The 20,193-nt window shown below is 43.4% G+C and overlaps 2 protein-coding genes across 4 annotated transcripts; one reads left to right on the top strand and one right to left on the bottom strand.

The window, feature by feature from the left end:
- Nucleotides 1-6,223: 6,223 nt before the first annotated feature.
- On the top strand, nt 6,224-15,626 carry scyl1 (SCY1-like, kinase-like 1). Of its 2 annotated transcripts, none has more exons than XM_070962576.1 (18): nt 6,224-6,424; nt 7,117-7,257; nt 7,816-7,938; nt 8,022-8,248; nt 8,376-8,466; nt 9,021-9,176; nt 9,442-9,600; nt 9,831-9,938; nt 10,128-10,241; nt 10,359-10,514; nt 10,631-10,819; nt 11,275-11,350; nt 11,535-11,732; nt 12,203-12,351; nt 12,461-12,547; nt 12,854-13,177; nt 13,785-13,863; nt 14,039-15,626. In XM_070962576.1, the coding sequence occupies exons 1-18, from the start codon at nt 6,317-6,319 to the stop codon at nt 14,161-14,163; spliced, it is 2,610 nt and encodes an 869-aa protein (XP_070818677.1). In that variant the 5' UTR covers nt 6,224-6,316; the 3' UTR covers nt 14,164-15,626. The 2 variants fall into 2 exon arrangements, with proteins under 2 accessions (XP_070818677.1, XP_070818676.1); XM_070962575.1 differs by having other exon boundaries at nt 6,259-6,424; nt 7,117-7,263.
- A 1,069-nt stretch (nt 15,627-16,695) lies between these two features.
- Nucleotides 16,696-19,787, bottom strand: LOC139331160 (phospholipase A and acyltransferase 3-like). Of its 2 annotated transcripts, none has more exons than XM_070962518.1 (5): nt 19,685-19,787; nt 18,912-18,976; nt 18,519-18,627; nt 18,025-18,293; nt 16,696-17,549 (listed from the first exon to the last, which is right to left on the bottom strand). In XM_070962518.1, exons 2-5 carry the CDS (start codon nt 18,924-18,926, stop codon nt 17,427-17,429), a joined length of 516 nt encoding a protein of 171 aa, XP_070818619.1. In that variant the 5' UTR covers nt 18,927-18,976; nt 19,685-19,787; the 3' UTR covers nt 16,696-17,426. The 2 variants fall into 2 exon arrangements, with proteins under 2 accessions (XP_070818619.1, XP_070818620.1); XM_070962519.1 differs by having other exon boundaries at nt 19,480-19,732.
- Nucleotides 19,788-20,193: the final 406 nt, after the last annotated feature.

Genomic DNA, 20,193 nt, shown 5'->3' with positions numbered 1-20,193 from the left:
CCAGAGCAAGCAAGCCAGCCAGCCAGTGATGAGAGGGTGGGAAAGGGCTCACGAGTGTCTTCTAGCTTCACAAGTTTAACGCATGGCGGTGGTTTGTATATTGGGGTAGAGGTATCTCTGTGACATTCTCAGGTATTTAGTTTATAATCCACTTTCTAGAAACACCTATTATAGAGCACAATTTCTCGCACCGCTCTCTTCTTCCTCTTTTCAGGCAAGCCGTGTAAAGCGTTTTGTACCGTGGTCACCCCTCCTGTTGTGCGCTGACATGAGTGTGGTGGTGTCTGCTGTGGTGAATGCCTTGATAGTGTGCTGGCGAGAAGAACATCTTATCGGACTTCTCTACCCCTGCGATCACAAGTAGTTCCCCCAGCCGGAGGGCGAGGCAGTCCTTTGTTGTTCATAGGTCTTCCCCAAAGAAGTTCTCGGCATTGGAGTGTGAGAGTGGATGGTCTCCTGTGCGGCCGATTGATGTGTGTATTCAGCAACCCTTCAGTGCGTCAACTGCGTCTCAGTGGTACAGATCAGCTACATCTACCTCTTAACCCCAGCAGTGAGTTAATGCATGAAATGTACATGTGGGTGTAACTATCCTGTACATTAATTCATCATTGCCCATGCTGTCTAGTATAGAGTATTTGTGCAATTATTGTGTTGAACTTCTAGTTGATCCTGGCTAGCAAAACATTTTTGGGTTAAGGGGAGGGGGCGGGGGTATTTAAAACGTTTTTCGAGTTCTTCTTTTCACAGGCCCAGCCCCTAAAAGCTGATCATCGAAAGAAACCCCCTGTGCTAGCCACTCGGTACAAGTTGAACTCATTTGCTATAGTGCTATGGATCAGGATCAGGTGCATCCACTGCAGTTTAAAGAAATGTAGGAAGGTATTTGGTATTGTTCTCTAAGTCACCAGATTGTTTATAAATTCCACACTATTTGAAACGTGTTGTAAATGGGGTTTCATGCACATCTTGTGGGTAATGGGAGGGTGGGTTGTGGGGCGTTAATCAGTCTTTTCCTAGACTTCACAGCTTCGTGTTACCCAACGCAAAATGGCTTGAATAGGCAACATCCTGGTGCATCCAACAAGAATCAAGTGGACACTTTGCCTCGCAGGATAGCAACTTCAAAACTAGTCTCCTGATCTAGCAAGAAGCTCTGTTTTCCCAGGGAGTGTGGTAATAAGTCTCTTTACTAGTAGTCATTGTAATTCTGTACAGGCTTCAAGTTGCTTTGTGGGGTTGGGAGGGGCTGTGTATTTGTGACTCTTTCAGATTAAGTTTGTATGACCCACCCTTCAAAAATCTACAAGTCCACGCCCACAGTTCATAAGGATGGGGAATCCTTCACGTTCAGGCTTGCGGTATTTAATTGCTTCTTCTGGAAAATAGCTTCAATCTCTTACGAATTGTATTCAGTCATGCAGTTTGTGTCCTTACTAAGGCAGTATTGTAATGCCACAATTGTCTTGTAGTTCTGTATTGCTTCTTTGGAAGGGTATTGTGGGGAGAGAGGCTTTTTCCTTTGCATTTTTCAGTGTGCTGTGTCCTGTGCGCTTTCCAATATCCGAGATCATCAGGAACTCTCCTAACTCATTGTATGTACAAGTTTCCTTGCGCATCGAGCATCACGTAAGGTCACTAAATGTGTCACATTTCTCTTAACATTCATTGTCTGGCTAAATGCCTTCATTGCAATTCCTTTGCAATTAGTTACTATGCCTTGTATTGACAATACAATGAGTGAACTATCTGTAAAGGATTTTCTTATTGCATAATAAATGCATAGCTTGTTGTGATTGAATACAGTTTTGGTATGCATTTGTTCTTTTTGGGGGCTTGTGTGGGGGAGCTTTTCTTGTGCTTTTTCAGGTATGACTAAAGCTTGGAGCTTTGTAGAGCACGGATGTGACCTGCGCTCGAATGACATCCTTTTCAAAGTGGAAATTGAAGGCAGATAAGTTGAATCCATCAAATATTGATGTTGGAAAGCAGAAAATTCTCAACCCTAGAGGGGGTCACTTGTCTTGAATGGGCTCAACTGCCCTCATTGTTCTTGAAAGCAACTTGCTATACTTGACCGTAGAAATAGCACGACTGTGCTTTCTTAACAAGAGTCTGGTGATAACGGGAAGATTTGATGGACCTTCATTGATTCTGACGTTATCTGCAGTAAAGCATTTGGGTAAGGATAACAACAGTCAGTTCTACGATACTGTGAGGGGGGGCATAGGGGAATTTCTTTTCTGCCTCTTTGATCTTTCAGAACAGTCCAAAGGAAGAATGCAGTCTACCTAGGACAACACAGGAATCATCCTGCCCTTTGAAATCAACCAACACGCAGTTTGAACAAGTGGAGTCAGGTTGTCTTTTGACATGTCTGTAGATTGGAACAGCTAGACCTCAGCTACTGGCCCTTGTGCAACTGTGCAAGTGGTAGGCTGGTCATATTTCTCGAAATCGCGCAACTGTGCGAATTTGTCTAAATTTAAGTAGCTGAGTAAAGCTGTGCATGGTGCAGCTTTAATTGGTCTGAAATGCAGCGCAAATGTGTTGCTTTAGTTTATTTTGTGGTATGGTTTTGGTTGGGTGTATTCCTACACTTCTCTTCACAGAAATCAGAGTGCAAGACTGGTTCAAGCACGAGTGAAGGCCTCTAACCTGGAGCATGTAGTAAGATGTTGGCTTAACTTGTCAAAATAAACTTCTGCAATGTTGTAGTTGACAAAGTGACATCTTGGAACTGGCTTTATGTTAACCTCAAATCATCAGTAACAACAATGCTTTACTAGCATATTCCTCTTTGGCCATGGGGCCCTATTGCTTTACATCTTAAACCATAAGATGAGTAGAGGTCGAATCTTTGAGTATTGTGTGGTGGGTGTGTTGTGTAGATCACTCTTTGTTTCAGATCATTCTCGTCTGTCCGCTCCGATCTCGCCTGCCTCTGAATGCAAAGCCATCTGTGGAAGCTGTCAGCGAATATGAGTGTGGCCCCTGAATGAAGTACCAACCCCCTGTGCGCTTGAGCTTAAATCTGAACCCCCGATGTCCTTCGCAGAAGCCCCGCTCTCTGTGTTTGTGTGTGCCCTTTTCTTTTCCCTTTGGTTTCTCAGGTCAAATTTCCTAAAAATTGTCTTAATTTGTCATCTGGGATGGCCTAACCTGTGATGGAACACTGAGAATCCAGTCACATTAAGATCAAGAGCTGCAAGCTTGTCTCGCTAATACTGCATCACTTCAGTCTCATGGGTGCTAAGTTAAGTAATTTCGGTTCCCTTGATTTTTCTTTAACATACCATGGCTTTAATGTGTAACTCAACATGTTGCATGCACATGAGCTCTGCATAACATTTTATTTGTAATACACAATGTTCATGAAGTCGTTGTCAAACATTGCAGTAGTATTTGGTCAGGGGTTTTTTTGGGTGGGGCAACACTCTTCTCTCTTCCTTTCAGATTTCTTGTTCAGCTTATCTTGATACTGAGCCAGGCGCCTTAAACCTCTGCAGGAAGTCATGGGATGACTTGGTACAGCCAGCCTCTAGGGTACAATCTTTAGCATCACTGTGGAAGGATAGCTGTGGTAAATGCTGCTACGCCAGTCGCGGTAAACAATAACCATATTGACATAATTTGTCGTATTGGAATGAGTGTGGGCTATCTGTGGGAGGGGGTGGGGTGGGGAGGCTTAAATTGTCTGTTTGTTTTTCCATTACAGCCTTCCCTGTCCATTTTGACCCTCAAGTCCTGCTGAATTGCAAAGGGAAACGGCTTTGAGTTTCACCAGGGACGCTGGTATCATGGCTTTGTTGATATGGATGAAAGCAAATCGTGAATTCAGTCGTATGCCAATACAGTGTCGTGGGGGATGCTGGGGATCGGGGAAACCGTTGTCTCTTTCTTCTAGTTTCAGCCTCGTGACCAAGAGAAATCCCCATGCGGTGTCAGCTTAAAATAGCAGCCAGGTGTTGATGGGTTTTCTTTTCCTGGAGGAACAAACTTCTGGTTTTGTTCCTCCAGGTTTTGCTTTTACCCTTAAATACAGCAACAACACACAAAAAAAAAAGCAAAAGACTCCGGTGGTGGCACTCCTGACTTTGTCGGGACAGGGTTCAATCCCCTGCGGTGTCTTGCTTTTTTCTAGTATGCTGTGTGGGGAAAAAGTTACATAGGCCTTCAAGGATCATTTCATGTATAAATGTTCCACAGTGTATATGTGTTTCACAACCACTTTATCTCAGGCCTAAAGGTCTTGGTTAGGTCCTAGTAGAGATGTTGAGCTAACCCGCACAATTTCACTGGACATTTAATGCATGAAGTGGAACTACACAGAAGCTTTGAGGTTCGTTATCCAGGATGCTGAAAATGCAACAGTTGCAGTAAACTGGGTTGTCAGAAATGTTCATATTTTTCATGGTGTAAATTTTATGTTTTTGAAAAGTAAACCATAAAGGAACGTGTGTTTTTAAGAATGTTTAAATGATCAATAAAACTCCCTTCTGTTACCCTGGCTTATTGTGAGATGTTTCACTCTTCACATTACTGCTTGTATTTCAATAAAATGTGAGGGAGAATCAAAGAGGTCTGACAATTGAGTTGAAACACTTAATAAGAAGAGGACCTAGTCAGCTGAGCAAAGGAAAGGAAGCATACTTTGAATCAAATCAAGATCATTAGGGGTACCTGCATTTATTTCAGTTCCCTGCAAAGGTCTTTTAAGATATTAAATCACTGGCTGAATCAAAACTACAGGTGCAACTGGATTATGCATGCAGGAGGTTGCTAAATCATGGTTGGAATCTAAATCCATGTACTCAATATTAATTGTCCTTCTAGTCTCCTGCTTTTCAATTATTTATTGACTACAACTGATTTCCATAGCAGCTTCTTGACCTGTCAACAACTTGACTTACATAGTTTATTATAGTGACCATCAAAACAAGACAATTCAATTCAATTTTATTTGTATAGCGCCAAATCACAACAAAAGATGTCTCAGGACACTTTCCATACAGAGCTGGCACAGGCCGAGCTCTTTTATCTACAGAGACCCAACAATTCCCTAATGAGCAAGCACTTGGCGACAGTGGAGATAAGTACCAAGACAAAGACTCTCCAGCTCCCACAGTCCTGTTGTATCTGATAAATTTACTTTGTTAGTAGATACCCCAAAACCCAGACTGCCATGGCCCTAAAACTTACAGCTGAGCATGTTGGTGTGCGGCACTGTGGTGTTTCAGTCGGAGCTTTCAACAGTTTGTTGGCGCATGCCCAAACAATGACAAGGGGCCCCAGGGATCAGGGGGGTCCCTGAGCCAAAGGCTGACTTCTGGTAACATTTCTTAGTGGAGAATCACAACAAAGAGGCAGCCATAATGACATCATTATTTTTGGGGTATAGTGGATGAGCTATAGAGTGAAGGGCCTTTTTTCTGTAAGCAGCACAACTGGATTAACTGGGCCTATACTGAGACAGCTGCATTAGACAGGTAATAATGCAGGACTGATCACTCCTTTTGTGCTTTTATGGTGCATATCACATTTATTTAATTTTACAAATTCATAATCATTAATTCCTCAATGTTATTCTTAAAAATTGATTTGAACTTCTATAGAACAGTGCTTTTGTGTGTCCATCACTACAAAGAAACAGTGGTTTCCCAGTGGCATTATTAAGACAGATTGAGTGCACACCAGTAAGTCATTATGAAGAGCATACAATATCGCTTCCTCACATGATCAACTAGAGACTTTGTCTTTGGACAACATTAACACACATATAAAAGAAATCCATGATGGAGGTGAGTTCACCTTTTTGAGGGCGTGTACAGCAAATGGCATTTCATGTGTTATGTGTTCTTCTTTTAACGCAAGTGTATTTCAGCAACGGCAATTAAAATTACTTACAAGTACCTTTTTGCTATTGTTGGTGTCCACCTCATTCTCCACCAATATCAGACCGTCGTTCAAAGGGCCCTGGTCTTTATCTTGCATCCCTGTGGCCTCCTCATTAAGATTGTGATTTGCTAAAAAGGGGCTTGGACAGAATTTCAGATTGTGACTTTACCAAGACATTGAGACTAATTTATCAAGGCTGAATTTTATCTGAAGCAGTTTTCACTCACAATGTTATTCTTAATTAATTTGAACACTTGCACCGAAAATCAACCTACCGCGGAACCAATGTGTACAAACAAAGTTTACACGGAGCCATTATACAAGCGTGCCATTTGCTAGCTAGTGTCTCCTAGCAGTCTGTGTAGTTCCTCTGTCGCTGTGTGTGTGTGTGTTTGATGAGGTGTGGAGGAAAGAGGAGATGTGGTCCTTTTTTGCCAGGGATCCTGTCAAAGACTTCGCATATGAAATTCTTCCAGACACCCAAGAAAAGTCTGGAATATGGACTCTACATCGGGGGAAGCGAAAGGTAAAAGAGGCAGAGAGCTACCGATCCTGCGCTAACGGGCAGTTAGCCCGCTTCGTTATGGAGGCCTGTCATTTAGCCGGCTAGCTAGCGTTAGTGTCTGTTCGCTACTTTGATTTAGCATTTAGGCTCGCCACTCTGTGTCAAATCGGCCTGGTTGCATGTCAGATATATTAGTATCTTTCTCCCTGAGTCACTGTCAGTGCTCATTGCGTTTTTCTGCTTTCTCTACGCATCGTTAGTTTTTCGCTAACGAAGTGAGGTGAGGCTTTGTTTACTCCGAGGGACAGACACGTATTTCTCGCCACGTCACCTCGTTTTAGCAGAGTTTCGAACTGTTATTAGAATGGTATTTGAGCAAATGTTTTATCACATAGACAGAGGTTCCGTCCCCCATCACTAGCAGCACTTCACATAACCAGCTGTCCTCACTGTTATCGTTAAGCAGCTCAGTCTGGACCGTCACTGTCAGCATCATCACTGCAGGGCCGGAGAATGACAAACAAGCACCGACTTCCTGATTCCATCATGTTAATGGTCATTTCTTTAAACATCATCGTTCTGAATTTAAACTTTAATCAGTTTCCTCATTGATTTGATCACAAAACATAAACGTATAGCATGGTAACGTTAATTGGTTAAATATTGCATGGCAGTCAGTGAGTGATTAATTTCAACCCAACCTGTCTCCCCAGACCAATGGAGAGCCAGTGTCGGTGTTTGTGTACGAGGTAACACAAGGAACAGAGCAGCAAACCCAACTAGCCAAGGCTGCCTTCAAGCGTATGAAGACCCTGCGCCACCCTAACATCCTGGCTTATGTCGATGGATTGGAGGTATATGTTTGTTTGTGTGTGAGAGTGATTTTTCATCCATTTGTAGCTCTGCACACACAGCCATTATTCCCAAAGTAGTCTGTTTACTCATCTAACATATAATTGGTGTCTATCTGCTTTTCTCTACCTGTTTACATTCAGATAGAGGTGAGTGTGAATATAGTGTGTAGTATTTGTACAGAAGTTTTGGTGAGTAGAGTGTTGTACTACACAATGTGAGTAGATTCTTACATTGTTCTCTCAGTTCTTTGCGCTATACAAGATCAGAAAATATACTACGCAATCATTCAGTTATGCTGTGTTGTTTGTTATACACTTGAAAATGGTGCATCTATTACATATAAGTACACAGTGTACTGTATGATTTTGCCTATTAATAAAAATCTGTGGTGAAAACAGTCATGTTTAGTATGAAATGCTGTGTCATTCAGCCACTGAGTTGAGTATTTTAGCACTGAAAATGGTATTAAGTATAATAAGAAAACATATACAATAGTTACCAAGACACACTTAAAATAATAGAAGTAATAATTGATTTTACTTGTGGTTGTTTCACAGACAGAGAAGAGCCTGTACCTGGTTACTGAGCAGGTGACACCCCTGGCAGTCCACCTTAAGACCCAGGCAGAGAAGGGTGGAGCTGGGGACCTGGAGGTCTCCTGGGGACTGCACCAGATAGTGGTAAGGACAGGAGCCACCTGACACTATTAGAGGAGTCATAGCTCAGCTCTTATTCCACTCCTGCCGTTTGCCTCCTCCCACAGAAAGCTCTAAGTTTCCTCATTAATGACTGCCACCTGCTCCATAACAACTTGGGTGTGTGGTCTGTTTTTGTGGATCGAGCTGGGGAGTGGAAGCTCGGTGCCCTCGACCATGTGGCCCCTGAGCAGGGTGATCCAAGCGGGGTCTCACTCCCTACTCCCAAGGCTGTTTACCCAGACATGGAGAAATATGACCCACCAGAGATGCCAAATAGCAGCGGAGAGAAATGGTAAGAGATGGGTATAAAAATACAACAGGAGCAAGTCATAGATATAATATGTTATACACAAAGAAAAGGGGAGCCGCAACAAGAATATCTGGAGAATTGTATTGAACTGCGTGCTTGCGTGTTGCAGGGCAGGGGAGGTGTGGCGGCTAGGCTGCCTCATCTGGGAGGTGTTCAACGGGCCGCTGCCTCGCACGTCCTCTCTTCGTTCACTGGGAAAGGTATGATACCTGGACAGTTCCTTTGTGTGTATTTACTGCACCATTGTCATAGATACAGTGGTGTGTTTCCACTTCAGTCTTCTGTAGATACTTCAAGTTGTTGTTAAAGGTGTTCAACATACGTTGTAGTAATGTCAGATAAACTTCTAGTATTCAGTATTTCAGTATTCTGGCCAAGATACTGTTATTACAGTGTAATACTACAAAATCTTTCCATCATTCAGTTGTTTATGTTGCATTTAAGGGCAGATATTTTAGTCAAGTCGGTTTTATTTATACAGCCCAGTATGACAAATCACAATTTGCCTGAAGCAGCTTTATGTTCTGTACAACATAAAGATTGTAACAAAGGTAAAGAAGAAGCTTTGTCAAAGCCAACTTGGGAAGAGTTGCCAGAGACTGTGAATGAGATGCACGTGTTCTTGCTCTGCCCTCAAGCAACAAATTGAGCCTCTTGTTTCATCACAGTTACAGTGACGCTGAAAGTGATCTTTGTTTGTGAGATGGAGAAATGATGTTCACAGAGCTGTGTTCTCTCTCTCCTGTCCTTACAGATCCCGAAGGCCCTGGTCCCTCATTACTGTGAGCTGGTGGGGGCTAACCCCAGAGCTCGACCCAATCCAGCCCGCTTTCTCCAGAACTCTAGAGCCCCTGGGGGGTTCCTCAGTAACAGCTTTGTGGAGAGTAACCTTTTCCTGGAGGAGATACAGGTCCACAGACTTGCATTAAGACACACCTTAATCATGTGTAACAGTGGTGTTCGTATTAGTGCCACCATCAGATCTCACCAGTGAAGTCACAGTCTAGAATATCACGATAGAAGTGGATCAAGTTTGAATGGGACTATCATGTTGGGGGTCATTATTTTATTTGATGAAGCAATTACAAACAAGTACCACTGGAGACTGTACCTTAGTATAACTAATAATGCTATAATTGATTATAATATTAGTGGAATTTAATCATTCTCTCCAGATCAAGGAGCCGGCTGAGAAGCAGCAGTTCTTCCAGGATCTGAGCGACAATCTAGACTCCTTCCCTGAAGACTTCTGCAAGCACAAGGTCCTGCCTCAGCTGCTCACCGCCTTCGAGTTTGGCAATGCAGGCGCCGTAGTCCTCACACCGCTCTTCAAGGTGAATCCTTACCTCCCTGGGCAACTTTAACACCAATCAGATGTTGTACCAAACATAGCTGATCATTTCAAAGTAAAACATAAACAAAACCCCTTTCCAAACAAAGTCAAAGTAGGACGCAGTTATTCTGGTTTTAATATCTGAGGGTATACTTCATTTCAGGCCCCCTCCACCCACTTTTTAAAAAAATTCCCTGATTTTAACTCCCTGTCTGTCTGCCTGCCTGCCAGGTGGGAAAGTTCCTGTCAGCAGAGGAGTACCAACAGAAGATCATCCCTGTTATCGTGAAGATGTTTTCCTCCACAGACAGAGCCATGAGGATACGGCTGCTGCAGCAGGTATGTAAGCCCTGTTTCATCTGGGCACTGACTGTCTCATAGGGTGGTAGGCTGCAACAAGTCTTTGCAGCTCTAAGTCAAGGAAAGAAAAACAAGGTAAAAGTATGAGGAAAAACTGCCATTTCTAAGCATGCGTTAAAGGATAAAGGTGTTTATTTTCTCTGACATTGTTTCTTCTCTCTGTCTCAGATGGAGCAGTTCATTCAGTATCTGAATGAGGCAGCAGTCAATTCCCAGATTTTCCCTCATGTTGTCCACGGCTTCACGGACACCAACCCTGCCATCAGAGAACAGACTGTGAAGGTAGTTTGCTTAAACGCAACCATAAACCAGGAGTGTTACGACATATTGCTTGTGTATTGGATGTTGCCAGCCTGCTGTAGCCACAACTCTTGTCTGTTTCTCCCTCCCCACCTCCAGTCTATGTTGCTGTTGGCTCCCAAGCTGAACGAGACCAATCTGAACCAGGAGCTGATGCGTCACTTTGCCCGGCTGCAGGCCAGAGACGAACAAGGCCCGATCCGGTGCAACACCACCGTATGCCTGGGAAAGATCGCCTCCTACCTCAACGCCGGGGTAAAATACACCCACATCATTGTGCAACACTTCCGAATTTCATGCAAAATGCTTGTAACAAAGTCCAGGAAAGAATCTGTTCAAGTGGAGGAATTTGATTGTCCCTCTCTTCACAGACTCGTCAACGTGTTCTGATTTCTGCCTTTTCACGAGCCACTAAAGACCCCTTCCCAGCTTCACGCTCCGCTGGAGTTCTTGGCTTTGCCGCCACACACAACTACTACAGTGTAACAGAGATCGCCGCCCGGATCCTGCCCACGCTCTGCACCATCACAGTTGATCCAGATAAGAGCGTCAGGGACCAGGTACACATGAGTGACTAAGATTTGTAACCACGTGGTGTTTCTTAATGCTTTTACGAGTGACTGCTAAATTATCGCTGTGGAGATAAGAAATCAGTTTGGTTATGTGTGGGTGCTCCATATTTAAATGTAAATATATGAAGAGTATTTAGATTGTTATTCATCAGCAGCAAAACACCTCATTCATTTTTAATCATGGTCCTGTCACATAGATTGTGAAGAAGGGTTGGGCTGGATTCAAGTGAATTATAAGAGCTGAAGAACATACAAGAGCAATATAGAAGTATGCAGTGATATGAGTACTCTCATGTATTACCCGCAACAGTAACCACCTCTGGCTTATAAATTCAACCTTTTATACTGATGTTCAACCTCTGTAGCCTGTTTTTTGTCATTGCTGGAATATGCTGATGTATTTCTGCTCAGGATGTTCTCTCCTGCCTTTCTCTCTCTGTCAGGCATTTAAAGCCATCAAGAGTTTCCTTTCCAAGCTGGAGACTGTGTCAGAAGACCCCACCAAGCTGGCTGATATAGGTAACGGATAACTCACTGCACTGAGCTGCAAAGTCTACTCCCTACTGTAATGTCTCAAACTAGTGACGACATCTTACATATTTGTTTCTAGACCTGGCTCAATTTCTGCAGCTTGCTCAAATATCAGGAGAATAAATATTTCTGAAATTAAAACTTGAGATCTTCCATCCCGCCTGTCCTGCAGAAAAGGACGTAGCGTCGTGCGCTCAGCCTGCAGGTGCCTCTTCCAGCTGGGCCGGCTGGGCCGTGACCGGCATGTCCTCACTAACATCTAAGCTGATCCGCAACGCTCCAGGGACTGAAGGGGGGCCAGCGGCTGAGGGCAGCGAGCCTGCCAGTAATACCACCCTTACCAGTGCCACTGATGACGCACCTGCACCTGGTAGGGTCACATTTGCTTGACTCTCATAACGTAGTTGGACTCATGATGGGTAATTTTTAAAAGAGGATTGAAATCAATGCAGCAGAGCACGAGATATCTTCATTTTTATTCCACACATTATTCTTCCTTGTCGCCACTTGGGTGTGTTATTCTAGTAGTGGCTAATAAAGCACTGAGACACTAATCTCATGCAGAGATAAGGAGAGGCTAACGAGGTCTGATAAGGTCACTATTCTCTAACTCCACACCTCCAGATTTTTTTCACAATCCTGACCCAACAGACATTAATTGAGGCAATTCATCACATTTCGCGCAGCTCCCTCTAGAGCCACTAATGGCTTTGTTCACACATGTAGTGACCCCCAAGACATGTAAACACACATTGATCATGTATAATAAGTGGTATCCCCTTCAAGAAGTCACAAATATTTTATCTGAAACCTTTTATGTTCTTTCTATTTCCATCGCAGGTTCTGAAGATAAAACTCCACAAGCCTCTCTGACTCACCATGCAGCCTCTCAACGTGCCAACCAATCACAGACTCTTGAAGTAACAGACAATGATGATGAGCCAATAGGTGACCGCTGGGATGAAGAGGAGGACTGGGGAAGCTTGGAGGTAGGATTTCATCACTTTTGATTACTGAGAAACAGTTCAGTATTTGAGAGCATGTTGTGACATAATTGTAATTTCATATCTCATAAATTGTTGACTCTTTCTCTTCTAGGAGCCAGAGAAGGCTCACACTGAGCCAGATGACTGGAACAGTGACTGGTCAGGAATGGCAGCATCCAAAAAGAAGGCCAGTGACAGAGTACGAGCCCTTGAATCTGGATCCATATTACAGTACTGCCTGAAGTGCTAACACTGCTCCTTATAATGCCACTAACACCAAAATCTCTATAAAAAGATACCTGAATGTGAAAGTATTGTGGTTTCCCTTTATAGTCTGAGTAGAATTGACCAATCACGTTTGAGCAGGCTTTGGTTGCATACAGGTAAACGGGCAGAACGTAGTGGCTGAAAAGAAGTTTGTAGTTAGCATTCTTCTTTATTTTAGCTTTGTCTATCGTTTCAGTTAGTTTTCACGTCAGTCATTTATCATCTCTGTGATATCTAGGTCGGCCGGTCTTCGGCCTCCGCAGCGGTGAAAAAGCAGAGCTCTGACTGGAGCAGCTCAGGCTGGGACGCTGACGACAGCTGGTCCAACGAGAAGGAAGGGCAGGGTCAGAGCTCTGCGGGCGAGGAAGGCTGGGGCAATGACTGGGGCGAGGAGGACACGGACACAACCTTGACCAACACGACGCTCTCCCTGCCCGAAGGGGTGCGCTTAGCCAGCGATTACAACTGGGACACCAGCAGCAACGGAGCCAAGGGGGCCAGTCAGAACGACATGTTCGGTAGCATATCCCAGAGAAACACAGCCAGCACGGCTGCCACCACGGTGAGGAGTGAGGAGGGCGAGAGATAGACATTAAAAATTAGCGTTGATTCGATTTGAAACTGTCAGAAAATGTGAATCCTGAAAGTGATGAAAAACCTTCTATTAATAAGGCTAAAACGTTCTGCATCATTATTAATTTGTTTGTTGAAGTGTATGTTGTTGTGTAACCAAAGGATTCTAACTGTAAACTGCAGCCTCTGAAGCTCACATCAACATGTATCTCATTAGTCTGATCGGTACAACACTTGAAATGTAAGATCGATAAGGTTTCATGGGGAGTGGCGTGCTGAGCTAGCTTTCACAGCTAAGCTAGCTGTTTCCCCCTGTTTCAGCTCTTTATGCAAAGCTAAGGTAATCATCGGCTCACTCTAACTTTATATAAAGTGAACAGTTGTGAGAGAGGTATCAATCCTCACGTGCAGTACTCAGCAAGTGAATACGCTTATCTTCCAAAATATAAACCTTTTTCTTTAAATTAGGTCAAAGTATTGCCGTCTCTGAAGGAAAAGATGATGTATCGGCTGGGGAAAACATGACATTGAAAGGAATATCTTGACAGTACAAACATTTCAGCTCGGTGATGTGTGTTGTGTTTTGTCCTCGTCAGGCTGGCGATGGCTGGGGTGCAGAGGCTACCGGAGACTGGGGAGCTGAGGAGAGCTGGGAGTCAGTGGATGGAAACCAGGGTAAGTCTCTGAGCTGCCCCTTTTACCATAAATATGAACCTTTATTTGCTCAGAATGAGCTGCAAACAGATGATGCATGTCACATGTACACTACACTGGCATGTCATAGACCCAACCTTGTGTGCATGCGTGATGCTGTATGACTTTAACTTCCTCTGTATTCACATCCAACCAGGTCTCAGCAAGGCCGAGCTGTCCAAGAAGAAACGCGAGGAGAGGAGGAAAGAGCTGGAGGCCAAACGGGCGGAGCGCAAAGCTGCTAAAGGTCCTCTCAAACTGGGCGCACGCAAGCTGGACTGATCGGGGATGCAAAGAAAGATTTGAGGGTGGGAATGGAGCTGGAGGAACATGGACCACGGTGACTGGACCCAGAGCAGTGGATGGAGGCTTGACATTCCACGAAGGACCCGACAGAAATGTTAGCAGTGGAGGAAATACTGTGAGCAGTCGCTGTAATAGAGGTGCCTTGTTGGTTGAGCAGAGGGAAACATTGTGGTTGGTCAGTAGATGACTCTGCTTCTGCCAGATGGTGAAAAAGCAACAGTCCAGGGCTTTGCAAATGCATTATTGTGAATGGCAGAGCTGAAACACATGCAGAGACAAAAGAGAGAAAATCCAGACATGAAGCAACAGTCCTTGCAGCAGAATTGGTCACACCAAATGTCCCCCGTTTTTTTTGTTTTGTTTTGTTTTTTGTTTTTAATACATAGCTCATAATGTTTCAGCTGTAAAGTTAATGTATATAAATGGTGCATCTTGTCTTGAAATGACATGAAGAAATGACACTTTTTAAAAAAAAAAGAAAAAACAAATATATGTAACAGATTTCAAATGTATTATACTGAATGTTTTTCAGTACACACACACACACACAGTGGATATGAATGTTTTAGTTCAGCTGTCACTAACTTACAGATTCATGACTTAAAATCGATCCATGCATGCACTTGTGTTTTTGTGTGGCCTAACAAAAGGTTTCATGGCAAAGAACCGCAACTGTGTTGAGTTTACTTTACACATACAACACTGTATTTTTCTGTACTGGACTGGCCTGATGGGGACACATTTGACTGGTATCAGATCAGTACATGTACAGCACTGCAGACACGTGACGAGCACATGGTGGGGATAAGTAGTTAAATTGAGCCTGGAGAACTGGTTTCAGATGTATGCGTTTACATGTCATTTTCTGTGTCCTCTGTGGGGTAGTGCTGTGGTGGAGGGGTCATGAGTTTTATTTTGAAATCTTTTGAAGGTCCTGTCATGCAGTTGAACCTGGATAATCCTGCAGATCTCACTTAAACCTTTCAGGATCATCTGAGGAAGCAAGATTTCCCCGTCAGTCCCTTTTGACAGTATTGGGTGTGGTCAAGGCGAAGGAGAGCTGTAGAAGTTGCTTTTACTCTTTTATTTGTGCCTTTTATTTAATTGCAGATCTGCTCTGTAGGATCACATCCAAGAACTGTGAAATGCCTCCCACCAGCAGATTCTGTGTTTTCATCAAACCTTTCAGTGTAACCCCACATCTCCCGTCTGTGCTGGATGTGGTGTTGTTGGGTTTGGTGTAAGATGCTGTTTAGATAAAGTGGCTGACACAATCAGTGGCCGTCACCACTGGAGCTAATGTCCTGGTACGGGGTGGTCGGGTCGGGTAAGGAGCTGTGCTCTGTTGGTGGACTGAGGAAGACTGGATGCAACCTTTTACAGAGAATCCAAATCATGTAGCATGTGAGCTATTCTACAAATAAATATCATTAAAAGAAGTGTATGTTTATTCTTTAAAGGCTGCACTCATATTCCTCCTTAGCAATGAGCCAAGAATTGAGTGAGTTGACTTCAGGAGGATGGATAAAGGTCTCCATCTCTGAGATCTCTGCCTCCTCCACAATGTATCTTTTAGACTTTCTAAAATCAACATGGACATGCTGCAACACAGATGTGGACTGGCAGCCTGAACAAGGCTAAACTAAACTAATGAGGGGGTGAGGAGCAGGTGGAGAAACTCAGGTGAGGGGAATGAGGTGAATGAAATGCCAGAAGAGGGAAGCAGCTGATTGGTTGAGGAAAACACCAGGAACAGGGCTGGGCTATGAAGGCTGAAGCTGAAGGAAAACTTCAATCAGCGAGCTGAAAAAAAGTTGTCATTGTGATGTTCTCATATTTTTTAAAACACACCCTAGGCAGAATTTGTAATATAAGGAACATTCATCCTTTGATTGTGACGTTAAAGTTTATTTTTGGTTTCATTTCTTCAAATGACAGAAGTTTTGAGGCTTGTCGAGCTTGCCTCTCACATTGTAAGCTTTGGCGTTGGCCTTGGATTTTTGCATGATGACTAATTTTCCTGGCAGCTGTGTCTGGACATCTCTTTATATCCTTTGCCTCGTTTAGAAAGTTCAACTAGCTTCAACTAGTTTCACTTTCCCTGTGACTCAGTATCCAATATTGGTGCAGCCCTGGATGAAATGTACAGGGGTCTCTCACAAGCCAAGAAAGTCATTGGCTATTTATACACAAACACCAATTACCATCAAACAGCTGCAGGTCTGGAAACTTACCATTAATGGCCATTTAAATCTGTGTGTATTATCAGGCCAACATTCAAGCCTCTATTCAGGGTCATCAGGGTGATTTCAGTTATCATGAATGAAAAAGGGCCACTATCCCTTAATAAAAGAGAGACTTTCTGCAGGATCACACATATTTTCCTAAAAATGTCGAACATTTCACCATTCTCTCCATCTGAAACCAGACTGATATCAGGGCCCACATGGTTTCATCAGCTACAGCACTGTGTGAGGGGGCTGTGTCTCAGAAAGAAAGACCACCATCCAGAATCACAAGTTATTCTTTATTCAAAACAATTACAAACAATTAAATGTCACAGGGAGAAAACCCTTATAAATTCCTGTTAAACTGAGAACTCAGAGGTGATACATCATGAGAAAAGTGCAGTAAGTGTTGAATTAGTTCAGTCTCCTTTCAGCCCAGGACCCTCAGCTCGTCAACACAGTCGAACAATAAATATTAGGTAGTAGTGTATATGACATTATATGGCTTCTCTGTGATATATAACTACAATATCATATTAGTTTATTTTAAGTATGTGAAACATTTCATTTGCATTAAGAATTTGCTAACAAGAATCACCATTTTAGACTCCAGAGACATTTAGATTTGACTTCAAGTCATTAATATTATTTAGTCATGAGCAGCTACAAGGAAACCACTGAAGAGATCCCCCCAACCAAAGCATCACAGTCCAAAAATATCTAATGTCCTCCACAAAATCTTCAAAAATTTCAAGGTAAAACACTTACTCATATTTCATCTTGGCAATTTGTTTCATTACTGGAAACATAGTTTGTGCTTGTGTGTGTAAACCTTTGAAAAACAAACCAACCATCCTGGCATTGTTATTCAAACACAGAAGGTGCGAGGGACAGACGCAGGAAATGTCTCACTAAACCACAGATGGCTGCATGTAAATCGGACAGCGTTTGAAGTTCCAGTTAGGCTTTGCTGGTGATCTGTTAATCAAGCCCCTGAACAGGTGACTTGTATCACTGCGTGTTCTTGTTTTCTTTCTTGCTGCCTCCAAACAGAGCTCCTGCCAGAGCCACAATCCCAAGACCCACCGCCGCAGCCACACCTGCGACCATGACCGCTTCCCCTGCCTTACGCACCTGCAGAGGGAAACGCACATGGTTTGGTGAGTGAGCAGGGATAAGAGGAGCAGTCTGGGAAATATATCACTCGCATATTGGAACATTTATAGCATCTTTTGTACGACCCTTGTCCATCATAATGTAATGGTCAGCAGATATCACACATATTTCTAACATACTTAGATATCAAACATGTATTTTTATCTACAAGTGTGTGTATCAGGCGTTATTTGGTATCGATGACCTGTAACAGACTTTTTCAGACAAATCACCAGATGTGACAACAGTTTGCATCTTCCAAGGTTTAAAACAACTTCAAATTTATGCTTAGAGCAGATTATTTTCAAGTCCACCAGCATTTTCTGTGTCTAATATATTGTTTTCTTTGTGCTTTGTTACTTGTGCACCCTCTCTATGATCATTGCCCCTTCTGTTTTTCAGCCTGGCCCTAAAAGGAGTCTTGCATATAGAAGAGTATCGTGGGCCCACTGACCTGCCGGGACTCTGCTTTTCCGTACCGCAGCTCATTCGCGAAGTGCTCACAGTTCCCCCTGAAGACGCAGTATGGCAGCTCCTCGCCCACCAGCGCACAGGCCTCCCTCAGAATGATGCGCACCGGGCGCGGCCTGTACTCCGAGTCCAGGCTGTTGTTGATTTTCCACTGGTTTGTTCCCACCACGTCCCACAGCTCCTCTTTCTTCACCATGGCCTTCTCAGTTAGGACGGACATCATGCTGTTGGCGCCTGCACCCGGGACCTCAGCTATGAATAAAAAGCATGCCATTTGTGTGGGTTTCTGTGCTAAATATTGCAACACATGTTGTGCCTTTTAAAAGGTTTATTAAATACAAACTCAGTTCAACCAAACAAACAATCTAAACACGTGACAGTGAATGTGGGCTGTCATATAAGGCTGTGATTGTTCCAGACTGTGACGGGTTTGGATCTGGGAGTAGCGGTCCAGACAGACATTAGAGGGAGACTCACAGGGTGGTGCCAAGTGGACAACGAAGCCATCGCCAACATACACGGCCCAGTGCTGATAGGTGCCCCGGAAGATCTCTATCAAGTCCCCTGGCTCTGGTTTCTCATCGTACTTGGATTAGGAAATAAGAGGAAAAAAACATGTTTGACTTTGCAACACAGTGTGTTTGGCAACAGCTGCAGGACATTTGACCCGACCAGACTCTGACATAATCTGGGTTAAATGAAGAGAAAGAAAGAAAGAAAGAAAGAAAGAAAGAAAGAAAGAAAGAAAGAAAGAAAGAAAGAAAAGCCCGGATGAATACATAAATGCTATTTATCATAATACTTTGGGCACATGCTATAAAACACTAAATTCTAATAGTCTACATTGTCATTAAGTGATTATTTGCTCACCAGTGTCGGGGCCATGTCTGACTTTCACTTCTCTGGAAACTCTGGACTGGTTTCTCTTTCGGCACCTTCATGAACAAACCATTTCAAACATTTACATAACCGCGTGGATACGAAGGAAAGGCGAGAACAGCCTCACCTCTTCCACATAAATGGGACAGACACACAGACACAGACTCCTTTTCGTTTAATGAACATCTGTCGAAACAGTTTCCACAAAAAGTGATTATTGTAACCTTCATCAAGGTTAGAAACCTCCACGATTTCGTGCAGGACTGCTGTAGACTGCATTTGATTAAATTGGTATATTTCATAATGAAATAAACTGAGTGGAGGCCGATATATAAGCAGTTGTCAAGAAGTCCACGTACAATGAAAGAAACAGTAGAAACGAGACAATAACATCAGTGTGTTACTTCACCAACTACGAACTTTGGGGTGTTTCTAACTGCAGCCAGTTTTACTTAACGATTTTGCATCATTTAAATGTCTCTGTAAACCTGCTTTAATGGACACGAAGTGAATCATTTCATCCCCGAAAAAGAGAAAAAGGAGATAAAATCCCATTTACCGTTTTAACAAACGACGAAAACCACAAAGTAGCCGAACGCTAGCATCGTGATTAGCATCAACTGGTCAGTGTTTTCATTATCGAAATGCCTTCATCCGTTTTATGGATGTTTACTGGGGTTAAAACACTGTCGCATCACAAAAACGGGCCTCGGCGGACATTACTCTTCAGTTCATATCAATGTTTTGACAGTCCGTCTTCTTACCTTTGACGATCACGTCCACTCAGGTCGTCTAATGTCACTAACGCCACCAAAGAACTCGACACCAAAGCTCAGCTGCGAGCGATCAGCTGATTAGTGCTCCTTTCAGTCGTGACCTTCAGAATAAAAGCATCCAGCAAACGTCAAAATGTACGCTCGTGCAGTCTAAACTCCCAGTTTTTGCAAATAAATACATAATACACGGATGCTAGTTTATTAAGAACACCCAGATAAAAAATAATTCAAGTCCTTTCATTCATTTTCAGATAATTTAACAACGTTTCATAGTTGGCCGCATGTGATAACCTTTAGGACGGTCACACAGCCACCCACACCCGTGGTCTCCATGATAACGACTAAACAGAAGCCATCATGGGACTTCACGCCAGTCTCTGAAGAGGCCTGTGAGATGAGAAGCGAAACGTTTTCAAGTTTCTGCAACCAAGTCCCTCTGCCCTCCATTCAGCCCTCCTTGGATAGTCTCATACAGGAGTCCTACAGTGAATCCTGCC

The sequence above is a fragment of the Chaetodon trifascialis genome, chromosome 5 (assembly GCF_039877785.1).
Source record: "Chaetodon trifascialis isolate fChaTrf1 chromosome 5, fChaTrf1.hap1, whole genome shotgun sequence".
In the NCBI taxonomy this organism is placed as follows: domain Eukaryota; kingdom Metazoa; phylum Chordata; class Actinopteri; order Chaetodontiformes; family Chaetodontidae; genus Chaetodon; species Chaetodon trifascialis.
This window is presented reverse-complemented; position numbering and strand designations above follow the sequence as displayed.